Source organism: Glycine soja, chromosome 5 (genome assembly GCF_004193775.1).
Source record: "Glycine soja cultivar W05 chromosome 5, ASM419377v2, whole genome shotgun sequence".
Classification (NCBI taxonomy): Eukaryota; Viridiplantae; Streptophyta; class Magnoliopsida; order Fabales; family Fabaceae; genus Glycine; species Glycine soja.
In genome coordinates this window covers 35,284,806-35,296,437 of record NC_041006.1, presented here as the reverse complement: position 1 = coordinate 35,296,437, position 11,632 = coordinate 35,284,806, and the positions used below count along the sequence as shown (strand labels likewise).

The 11,632-nt window shown below is 35.5% G+C and overlaps 1 protein-coding gene across 1 annotated transcript; it reads left to right on the top strand.

Annotated features, from left to right (window-relative positions):
- The first annotated feature begins 303 nt into the window (after positions 1 to 303).
- On the top strand, positions 304 to 1,886 carry LOC114412764 (uncharacterized protein At4g22758-like). Its single transcript, XM_028376792.1, has 2 exons — positions 304 to 824; positions 1,450 to 1,886. The coding sequence occupies exons 1-2, from the start codon at positions 596 to 598 to the stop codon at positions 1,626 to 1,628; spliced, it is 408 nt and encodes a 135-aa protein (XP_028232593.1). The 5' UTR covers positions 304 to 595; the 3' UTR covers positions 1,629 to 1,886.
- The last annotated feature ends 9,746 nt before the right edge of the window (positions 1,887 to 11,632 follow it).

Below are 11,632 nucleotides of genomic sequence, written 5' to 3'. Positions count from 1 at the left end.
TTTTAATAAATTTCAACAGCGTGCCCTTAAAAAAGTGCGTTGAAAAGTATATCAGTAACATGGCTGGTAGATTAAATAGATGTTGAGTGTAATACTCCTAAAAAGAATTGAGGAGCCGTATATAAAGATAGTTATGAAATGAACCCATTTCTGTTTAGACAACCACGTGAGAGAATAAATACATATAATTTGACCCCGACTCAAAAACTCAAGAAAACAAACAATTAATAACTTACTGAGCAAAAACAAAACCCTAATAAGACTTTCACCAAGACCCTTCCCTATATAAAGACCCCCACCTTTGTCTCTGAAAGAAACCAAAGTCTATTTTTTTTTTGTTTCTGAGCCTCCCCTCCCCTCTCTCTAAGATCCCCAAATTGCTTGTGAATGCTAGAAACCCTAGACAGATTCGATTGGATGCGCTCCCATTTCACATCAAGGGCGAGCGCATTCGGTTCTTGCAAGCAAGCCTGGTACTACCGCTGCCTCGGCCTCGACCCCTGAATTTGAACCATTCATCACCACCTTTCTTCATTCATTCACGGTTTTCCTTTTCGACTCGATTTGTTGTTTTTTTTGTTTTGTTTCCTTGACGATGTTGACGATGAGCAAGCAGAAGAAGAACCAGAACGCGAAGAGGCTGTTGATAAGCATCAATGTGCTGGGGAGCGCGGGGCCCATTAGGTTCGTGGTGAACGAGGAGGAGCTTGTGGCGGCGGTCATCGACACCGCACTTAAGTCCTACGCGCGTGAGGGCAGGCTTCCCGTCCTGGGAAACAACACCACCGGTTTCGTGCTTTATTGCCCCCATCTTGGATCTGATGGTACCTTTTTTCAAGTTCTCAATCCAACCCTCTCTGTTTATTTAATTGGATTGCCAAAATTGTTTTTTTTATCTTAAATTGAATTGGAGAAATTGGTGCGTTGTTTGTGGTTGCGAGTTATTTTTAGAAATTGAATTGGACAGATTGTTCTGTTGTGGTTGCAAGATATTTTCAGAAAATTGAATTGGAGAGATTACTGTAGCCGTCCGGAGTCATGAACCATGCTAGTAATCTGTGTCTAGTGACATTTAGTTGTTTTATCAAAAAAAAAAAAATCATGAATTGAAATTTTGTTATGTGTTTGAGACATGAATTGGAATTTTCGGTGAACTTATATGGTGTGGGTGTGTTTTAAAAAGGAAAAAGCTTTGATGAGTTTTCTTAGGTGTTTTTGGTGTTATTCTCCTATTAGATTAATCTTCCATCTCTGCAATATTTATAAATAAAGGTCTGTCTTCATGTTCAGCTATGTTGCCAAAGTAAAATTCTGAATAGAGAACAACACCACAAACACCTAAGGCTAAGGAATTAGTACACATCTAAGTTTTGTCTTTTAGGTCCTTTAAAAATTTGGCTTTTTGTATTGGGTTTGTGTTGTTCTGAATTGTGTGTGATGGTGTTGCAGCTTTGAGTCCTTGGGAGAGAATTGGATCACATGGGGTGAGGAATTTCGTGCTGTTTAAGAAGCCAGAGGGTGTGGCGGATGTAGATGGAAGTACAGCACTTTCTCGCAGCAGCAGGGGGAGTGGGAGCTGGAAGGCTTGGTTCAACAAGTCCCTCAACCTCAAGATTTCTACCCACTAATGAATAAATCTCTCGGGGAATTGAACATGATGCCTTTTGTGGTGAATGCCACTAATAATATCCATAATACGTAGTATTTCTTTTGGTTGTTTTTGTTCTCGCTAGCCAGAGAACCCTCTCTTTAGGAAATTGTTCAACTTTGACATTTAGGTTTTGATTTTGATGGAATACAATAAGTTTTGATTCCTCACTTCCTTGCCATTTTTTATTCAATTAAATTAAACTTAAGATGGTGAATGTGAGCTAATATTCCAAGTATATTCTCTTCTCTTTATGTTGCTCGGAAACGTGTTAGTTTTTTTATCCTCTGATTAGTGTATGATATTGGTTATGGTTTTGGCAAATCAAAATGTATTTGTAGTCAACAAATTGTCAGCGGGAAACTTTGTTGATATTTATCTTAGAACTTAGAAGGTTGCTCATCAACAATACGCGGTGCAACTTGCAAGCCCAATAATTGCGGCAAGGAAAATGCATTTGAGCAGTAACCCTGGGTTGGTAATTTTGCTTGCGGGCAGTTAGAGATGATTTTGGAATAAAAAAATTGTAGAGTTGACAAAAAAAAAAGCCCTGTTTGTACAAGATTTTAAAACAAACGAACCTCTAATTTGGCTTCCAAAAACAATTTTCCGTGTTCATAAAGTTGCCGAATATTAATAATTTAATACAAAGAGTACTCTAAAAAAAAGTATCCACCAAAGAAAAGCTTTCTTAGCTTTTGCTTGAAAGTGGTTTATTTTTAATTCAGAACCAACCTAATGCTAAATTGAACGGAACCAGTAGTTTGTGCATTGCTTTCTTTTGATATTGAGCGTGGAATGTACGGGATGATATATGATATATGGTACGGTCAAGTCAACTAAGAGGTTAAAATATACCGACCTACGTATAACGCTCTTACAATTTCTCGAGGACAAATTGATCTTGAGATTTTATTTTATTTTGGTGGTCAAGTAAGATTAGCACGTTATTTTAATTAATTTATAATTGATTAAATACTTTATAAATTTATTTAATTAAATAAATGAGTAAAAACTTATTTTATTAATTTATAATATTTTTTAGATGCTATTAGTATCCATTTTTTAGTTTATAATTTATTATTTTTAATTTAAATACACTAATATTATATCATTTTTATATTGATAGTACATAAAAAAGCTAAAATTTTCTATTATTTATTTTAATATTTAATAAAATTATTCCTTTACTTTCTTAATATTGGACCCACTAATTTAAGAAATATTCTTACCTTTAACCTTTATATATCCACGTTATCCCCAAGTCAACAACAGCCACTGCCTCCGTCTTTCATGATATTCTCCGTCCATCTCGGTCTTCACATAAGTAAAGGTGATGGTACTCACAACAATAATTTATGATAATAAAGGTAATGATAATAATGGTGATAAGTTAATAATAATTAAGATATTTTAGAATATATTTTTTTTTGAATTTTTTAAAAATTTGATCGTTATATTTTAATTTAAATTTTTAAATATTTTAATTTTAACCGGTTATTATCTTTAATTTGATATAATGATTGTTATTAATTATTCTGATAATATTCGTACCAGAGTCATATTATATATATATATATATGTATTTTATGTTATTTTATATTTATTAACTAATTTAACAATAAATTTTATCAAACATTTCTATTTCAACAAATTAATTTTATAACTTTCTTTCAGATAATTTTTTTTATTACTTTCAGTTAATTTTTGAATTTTAAACTTATTAACTTTTCTTTTGTGAAACACCCTTAGTTGATTTATTTTTCCCAATTGATCACCGAACTAGAATTGCTGCTACCTTATCTTGATAGGTTCTCTTTGATTTCAATATGAGGATATGATCATGTGCAAAAAGGTGCATGTTTCTAAAGAATAGAACCAATAAATATAGATGTATATTTCGATGCTGCTACATTGATCTGTGTAGAGTATTAGAATATATGTCAATATATTTTTGTATCTAGTTTCTTTATTATAGCCTAGCATATGTTAGAATATATGTTAATATATTTTTGTATTTAGTTTTTTTATTATAGCCTACGATTTCTCTTGTATATAATTAGTTTCTGTATTATAGCCTAAGATCTCTCTTGTAACTATGGTATATAACCATAATTTTGTTAATGGAATGAACATGAAATTATATTCTTTCATGGTATCAGCAGTCTAGGGTGCGATCCTTTATTGCTTCTGCCGCGCCCTAACTTCTCTTCTTCTTCTTCTAGCCGCCATTTCTCTTTTCATGTCAGCCATCATGACTGACTCCAACAAATTCCACCCAGCTTTTGTTGTCTCCAACAACAAGAAACATATCTCCATCACCCTGGAGATGGAAAACGTCTAATATGTGACGTGGGCAGAATTGTTCAAGATTTATGCACGTTTTCCCAAGGTCCTCCACCACATCGTCCCACCGGAGAAAGGCAAGGAGAAGGTGCCTAAAACCGATGGAGAAAAGGAATTGTGGTTGACCCTTGATGTTGTGATCCTTCAATGGATCTATGCAACAATCTCACATGACATGTTGCATACTATTCTTGAACCTGATGGAACGACAATGGAGGCGTGGAATATGTTGCGTGATATATTCCAAGACAATAAGAATTCTCGGATTGTAACTCTTGAGCAAGAATTCTCCCGTACCAACATGAACGATTTCTCGAATGCCTCTGCGTATTGTCTATGGCTCAAGGAATTGCCCGATCAACTCAAGAACATAGGTGGACTAGTGTCGAACAACCGTCTTGTTCTTTAAATGGTTGTTGGCCTCACCGAGGCTTACAATGGGGTTGCCACACTCATTCGCCAAAGCGATCCTCTTTCACCATTCTATCAAGCCCGCTCTATGCTCACCTTAGAAAAAGTTGGTCTCGCGAAGAAGGTTGCAACCGGTGGGGTGCCGCCATGGTGGCTTGAACCACTGATGACTCTCACTCTCTCTCTCAAAAAATTCTCATCAAAATGGTGGTAAAAAAGGTCAAAATCGCAACAACGGTGGCAAAAAAAATGGTGGAAATCGTTGTGGTGGCTGCAGTGGCGACTACAATAGTGGCTGGTAGCAACAGTCCAACCAGCAACAACTGAGGCACCAATAGTAGTGGCCTATCGGACAATGGTAGTGGCTATGGATGCCTTGGGCTCTTCAACCTTGCCTATACCCTTCATCCAACAGCCCACCCCCTCCTCACATTGGGTTAGGCCTAATTTTCAGCAAGCCCAATAGCGCCAGACTGGTATCCTTGGGCCAAAGCTACCATAGGCTTACATGGCGACAACAACTCCACCCACATTGACAGACATCAAAGCAACGATGCACACTATTGGGCTTAATCCTTCGGATGTCAATTGGTACATGGACACTAGTGCCACCTCCCACATGACATCCGAGCAAGGTAGTCTCTCGTCTTATTTTAATTTGAGCAATAATTGTTGGTAATGGTCATTCAATTCCAATTCATGGTTATGGTCACACCAATTTGTCTCCCTCAAATCCACCATTTGCCTTGAAAAATGTCCTTCATGCTCCTCAATTTATTAAAAACTTAGTGTCGGTTCAAAAGTTTACAACTAATAATTCAATTTCTATTGAATTTGACCTTTTTGGTTTTTCTGTGAAGGATTTCTAGACAGGGATACGTCTCATGAGACGTAAGAATTGGGGCGACCTTTATCCTATCATTACTAATCAAGCCACTTCACCATCTACTTTTTTCGCTTTAGCACCATCGTTATGGCATGCTCGTTTAGGTGATCTGGGAGCACATGCTTTTGACTCCCTTAGGCTAAATAAGTTTATTGAGTGTAATCAAACTCATAATTCTCATGTTTGTCACTCTTGTTCTCTTGGAAAACATGTTAAGTTACCATTTGTTTCTTCTCATTCTTGTACTATTATGCCTTTTTATATTATCCATAGTGATATTTGGGCATCTCCCGTTTTGAGCTCTTCGGGCCATCGATATTATGTTTTATTGTTGGATTATTACTCTAATTTTTTGTGGACATTTTCATCATCTAAGAAGTCTCAAATTTTTTCCACATTTTTATCTTTTAGAGCTTTCATCCACACTTAGTTTGAACGAGAAGTAAAAAACATTCAATGTGATAATGGTAGGGAGTTTAATAACGGACCCTTTTGAGAATTTTGTAAAGTAAATAGGTTAGCTTTTTGCCTCTCTTGTCCACATACATCATCACAAAATGGGAAAGCCGAGAGAAAAATCTTTACCATTAACAGCATTATTTGTACTCTACTAGTCCATGCATCTTTACCACCTTCCTTTTGGCATCATCCTTTGCAGATGACAACATATCTTCTCAACATTTTTCCAAGTAAACAATTAGCCTATCAATCACCTCTCAAGGTTCTTTATCAAAAGGACCCTTCCTATTTTCATCTTCGGGTGTTTTGGTGTTTATGCTATCCACTTTTTCCCTCTACTACCCTAAAAAACTTTAAACCTATTCCACCATGTGTGTCTTTTTGGGGTACCTATCTAATCATCGAGGGTACAAGTGCTATGATTTGTCCTCTCGTAAAATCATACTAAGTCACCATGTCATTTTTTATGATACCCAATTCCCTTTTGCTAAGTTGCACACTCCACAACCTTACACTTGTGGTTTTATGGACAGCGAACCCTCCCCTTATATGGTCCACCATTTGACCTCCCCATCAGGCCCAAACCAACTGGCTCAACAGGTCTTGCCCAACCTGCAACTTGCTGCCCAAACTACACCTCTATCTGGCCCACCCACACCTAGCCCACCCACACCTAGCCCACAATTGCCACAACAACAACCCTCACCCAGCCCAACACTTACACCTTCACCTCCATATTAGCTCACTCATTTTTTGGCTCCCAGACCCATGACACGTAGTCAACATGGGATTTTCAAACCCAAACAAAATTTAAATCATAACAATATTGTCACTAAATCCTCCCTACCACGTAATCCTGTGTTTGCCCTTTGTGACCCGAATTAGAAAATGGCTATGGATGATGAATTTAATACTCTTATCAAAAATAAGATGTGAGAGTTGGTGCCTCGTCCAACTGATGTGAATGTGATTCGATCTATGTGAATTTTTACTCAAAAAAAATATAACGGTGTTTTTGAGAGGCATAAGGCCGTCTTGTAGGGGATGGCAAAACACAATAGGTTGGCGTGGATTACGATGAGACCGGAAACTATTCACATTGTTCTTAGTTTAGCTATCTCTAAAGCAAGACCCATTCACCAACTTGATGTGAAGAATGTTTTCTTGCATGGAGAACTCAAAGAGACTTTGTACATGCATCAGCCCATGGGTTTTAGGGACTCAAATCATCCTAATCATGTATGCTTGTTGAAGAAATCTCTATATGGCCTCAAGGAGGCCCCTCAGGCTTGGTACCAGAGATTAACTGATTATGTTTCTACTCTTGGATTTTTTCGCAGTACTTCTGATCATTCTTTCTTCATTTACCGACAAGGTACAATTTTGGCTTACATTCTTTTGTATGTAGATGATATTATCTTGATAGCTTCCTCTGATGTTATTCGCAAGTCTATCATATCCCTTCTTAGCTCGAAATTTGCTATGAAGGACCTAGGGGTGTTAAGTTATTTCTTAGGCATAGTTGTAACTCGTCATGTAGGTGGGCTATTCTTATCTCAGTAGAAGTATGCAACAAAGATCATTGAACGGGCCAACATGCCATCTTGTAAGCTATCTCCTATTCCGGTTGACACCAAACCAAAGCTCAGTGGTAATTCTAGCACACCATATGTTGATTCATCCCATTATCGAAGCCTTGTAAATGATCTTCAATATATCACCTTCACGAGACCCAATATTGCTTATGTTGTGCAACATGTGTGTTTATTCATGCATGACTCGAGGGAAGAATACATGCACACTCTCAAGTGCATTGTGTGCTACATTCAGGGTACTCTTGATCATGGCTTGCATCTCTATCCATCTTCCACATCCACTCTTCTCTCTTATATAGATGCTGATTAAGTTGGGTGTCCGGATACCAGACGCTCTACATCGGGTTATTGTGTGTTTCTTGGTGATAATTTAATTTCTTGGTCCGTCAAACGGCAAGCTACATTGTCACGATCTAGTGCGGAGGCAGAATATCGAGGTGATACCAATGTGGTTTCTGAGTCTTGTTGATTATGAAACCTTCTTCTAGAGCTTTATTGTCCTATTCGAAAAGCTACCTTGGTATATTGTGATAATGTTAGTGCGATATATCTCTCTAGAAATCCTATTCAACATCAGCGCACTAAACACAGAGATGGATATTCACTTTGTTCGCGAAAAGGTTGCTCGTGGGGAATTTTGAGTCTTACATGTCCCGTCACGTTATCAGATTGCATATATTTTTACAAAGGGTCTTCCCTTGGTTCTATTTTGAGGATTTTCAAAACAGTCTCAATGTATGACAACCTCCCGCTTCGACAGCAGGGGTATGTTAGAATATATGTCAATATATTTTTGTATCTAGTTTCCTTATTATAACCTAAGATATGTTAGAATATATGTCAATATATTTTTGTATCTAATTTTCTTATTATAGTCTAGGATCTCTTTTGTGTATAATTAATTTTTTTATTATTAGTTTCCTTATTATAGCTTAGGATCTTTTTTGTAACTATGATATATAATCATAATTTTGCTAATGGAATGAACACGAAATTATATTCGAGAAGATACCACTTTTTCTTTTAACAAATTAACATAAAATGTAGAGTTTAATAAATGAAAGGCTCAAATTAAAGAAGAGATGATTTCAGAAAAAGACCACCCCATGATTTGAGAATCAAGAAAGTGATGACGACCGTCCTCCATTTGCACCAAAATGTATGTTTTAAATTTGAGTTATATGCAACATGATGAATCCTCCTCCAATATAAGTCATGTCTTACACTTGTAGATAACGAAGTTTTGGCTTGAAAGTTCCCACGCAAAGGAAGAGTGTGGGCTACGTGTGTGGTTATATGTTGCTATCAAAGTGTGTGCATGATCATACGATTCCATTCTACTCAGTTTCACTACGGCCATCCCTTTTGCGAATGCATGATGATACGCGAATCTTTGAGATTGTTATTTTCTTTGGTCTATGCACGTTACTTCACCTATATCAGTATATATGCATGGTCTTAAATGAAATCCATAAATAAATTAAGACATTCACTTAAGATAAAAAATTTTGAGTGATAGGGAAAAACATTATTTTCTTTTAAAATGACATCATATCAAAATATCGTAGAAAAAATTAAGGATACAATTACTCGTTTTCTTGCTTATTATCTAACGGAATTCTAACTTCACAGCCAATATTAATCGCTTGTGATGAAACAAGATTTTTTAAAGAATGTAAAGCTATATGAAAGACTGCCTTGTGTGAGGGAATTCTAAGTTGTTTTCTTTTTTTGGTAATAATTTATTTTATCAGTAAATATTAGTTTGTTAGGATATCTCTCTCCTTCTCCCTTATTTCTTTTTTTGTATTAATGGCTTCCTTGTTTTCTTAATGAATATAATATAGACATTTCATTATTTTATAATTTTTAGTGTTAGGGTTTTGCAAGGTTGGTTTCAAGGACTAAACCCCTCTAAATGAGAGATAGACTTTAATATTGTGTTTGATTAACAATAAAATTTAGGAAAAAAATAAAGTAAAAATATATTATTTAAATAGATAGAAATGAGAAAAGTTTTCTTCACTTTGTTTAGATGAATGGAAGAGTAGATAGAAAGAAATTGATAATATGTATAAAGACATTTTTATCAGTATGTAAAGAAAATTGAGAAAAATAGAATATAAAAATGACAGATTTGTTGATTTTTTTCAACAACTACTTTTAAAAGTCATATTACTACTATTTTTTATTGATGAACAGTGTAATTTTTTTTTACATTAACACTATATAGCTATTAAACTAAAAGGTTAATAGTTAATAATATAAAAAATTATACATGCATATAGCTAGTAAATCATGAAGTTATTAATTTTTTAACTATTAATTTATAAATAATTATTATAATTAAAATTTATATTTTAAAATGTACTTCCTTGATTTTGAAAAGTAAATTCTAATTTCGAATGGTTTGTATTTTATAGTTAGATGCCATGGTCCTAAATCAAGCATTGTTTTTTAGGAGTTCCTAGATTAATCTAAGGCATACACTCTTACTATACGCTCACCACACCAAAACATTTCCCTCTTTACTCTCACTTCGTCTTTGGCGGCTATTTCTCCCTCCACTTCGACGACTCCTCTACTGTCTCCGGTGACCCGTCACCACACACCATCGCCAAAAACGCCACCTCCTCCACTCCCTTCTTCCCCAAATCAATGTTCCTCCTCATGACCATGAGACACACTTCAAGGCTCCTCCTCACATCCTAAAACCCTAGCATCTTCCTCCTCTAAACCATCGTCTCCAAACCTAAGATTGGATATCCAAAAGCCTCTGTCGCACAATCGGAGCACCCTCCATGGATACCATTCACTGACATGTGCATCCAATTCAAAAACCCCGATTGTTCCATCAGGTGCAATGAAAATCCTGAAGGGAATGACCATTCTACAGGCCTGCGAGGTCATTGATTGACATCAACATCTCTCAATTTGTGTCACAACAGACTCTCGTCAGTAGTTGGAAGTGTTGGAATTTTCTATTCCAATAATTAATGTGGACTAATATTATAAGACAATTATATTAGTTATTTATCATTAGTGAGTTTTATTTTATGTAATCAAATTAAATGAGCCCGTTAAACAACTAAATTAGATAATATGAGCTTAAATGAGTAGATGTCAATGTTGGCCCATTAGGAGATAATGGGAACCTTATTGGGTTAACACACTATAAGAAGATTATGGTTCCTAATATACTAAGCCGTTTGATAACTGAGAAATTTAGGTTTAATTGATAGTCAAATCAGACAAAAATGGTTAAATTTTCTCTACTTTACTGTTTGTTTTTAAGAGAATAATGAGGATTTTAATATCATTTTAGTTCTTGACCAGCAAAATTCAAAAGAAGGAAAATTATAAGTGCTTTGGAGGTAAATTGATGCAGAAACTTGAAGTAAAGTCTTGAAGAAGAAGTTGAAGTTAAAGAGCATCTTGCTTAGCGCGTAAGACAAGTTCAGCTCGACACCTCGATCAGCGGCCAGCCAAAGCTTAGCACGAAGAAAGCCCACGAATAAACTTGAAGGCGTGCTTAGTGCGAATTCCGCATTAAGCATGTAATCACCACTATACTCGCTAAGCGCAGAAGTCGCGCTTAACGCAAGGTTGCATGAAAAATTTCCCTCCTTCTCTGTCCCTTTTCTTCTTTCACCCCCTTCAACCCTCAAAGTATAAAACCTCTAATGACAATGGGAAGCTAAACCCCCCATTGTTGGGAGTCTAGTGGTCAAACTCTTGTAATGTAATTTTTTTTCTACTATCTATTTAATGCAATTCTAGTTTTTATTATTCCTTTTCTATGCTTATTGTTATTGATTGTGGTCTGATCACCCATACTCATGCATCTGTTTAGAATTTAGGCATTGGAAAGTGTTTATTTTTTAAAGAATTGGGAAAGGGCATCTAAATGAATCATGTCTAGGGATAGAATGATTTTGTTTAGCCTATTCATGCATCTCTATTTGTAATGTAATTTACTGTTTTATCTTTGCAAAGGGATTAAAGAGAGAAAATAGATAAATTAGGATCTTTCACTTGAGGAATCAGGATTAGAGTATCAGAGTAAATGTAAATAAAAATTGGGATAATATGCTAGACCACAACACATTTGCATTTTGAATTAACCTTCGCATTTAAAAGTGTCTTATTACAATTCATTGTCTTATTACAATTCTTTAAAACCAATTCTTTCATTTTAAACTTTACTACTTGTGATGATTTGGTGCATTTGTCAATGAGTTAACACCGTTACACATAGTTTTTCTTCTCATCATCTGAAGAGTTACG

Excerpts from the sequence above, each read along its gene's own strand:
- LOC114412764 (XM_028376792.1), top strand. The coding sequence starts at position 596 with ATGTTGACGATGAGCAAGCAGAAGAAGAACCAGAACGCGAAGAGGCTG. Across the intron at positions 825-1,449 it reads CCCCCATCTTGGATCTGATG|CTTTGAGTCCTTGGGAGAGA; the intron begins GTACCTTTTTTC and ends ATGGTGTTGCAG.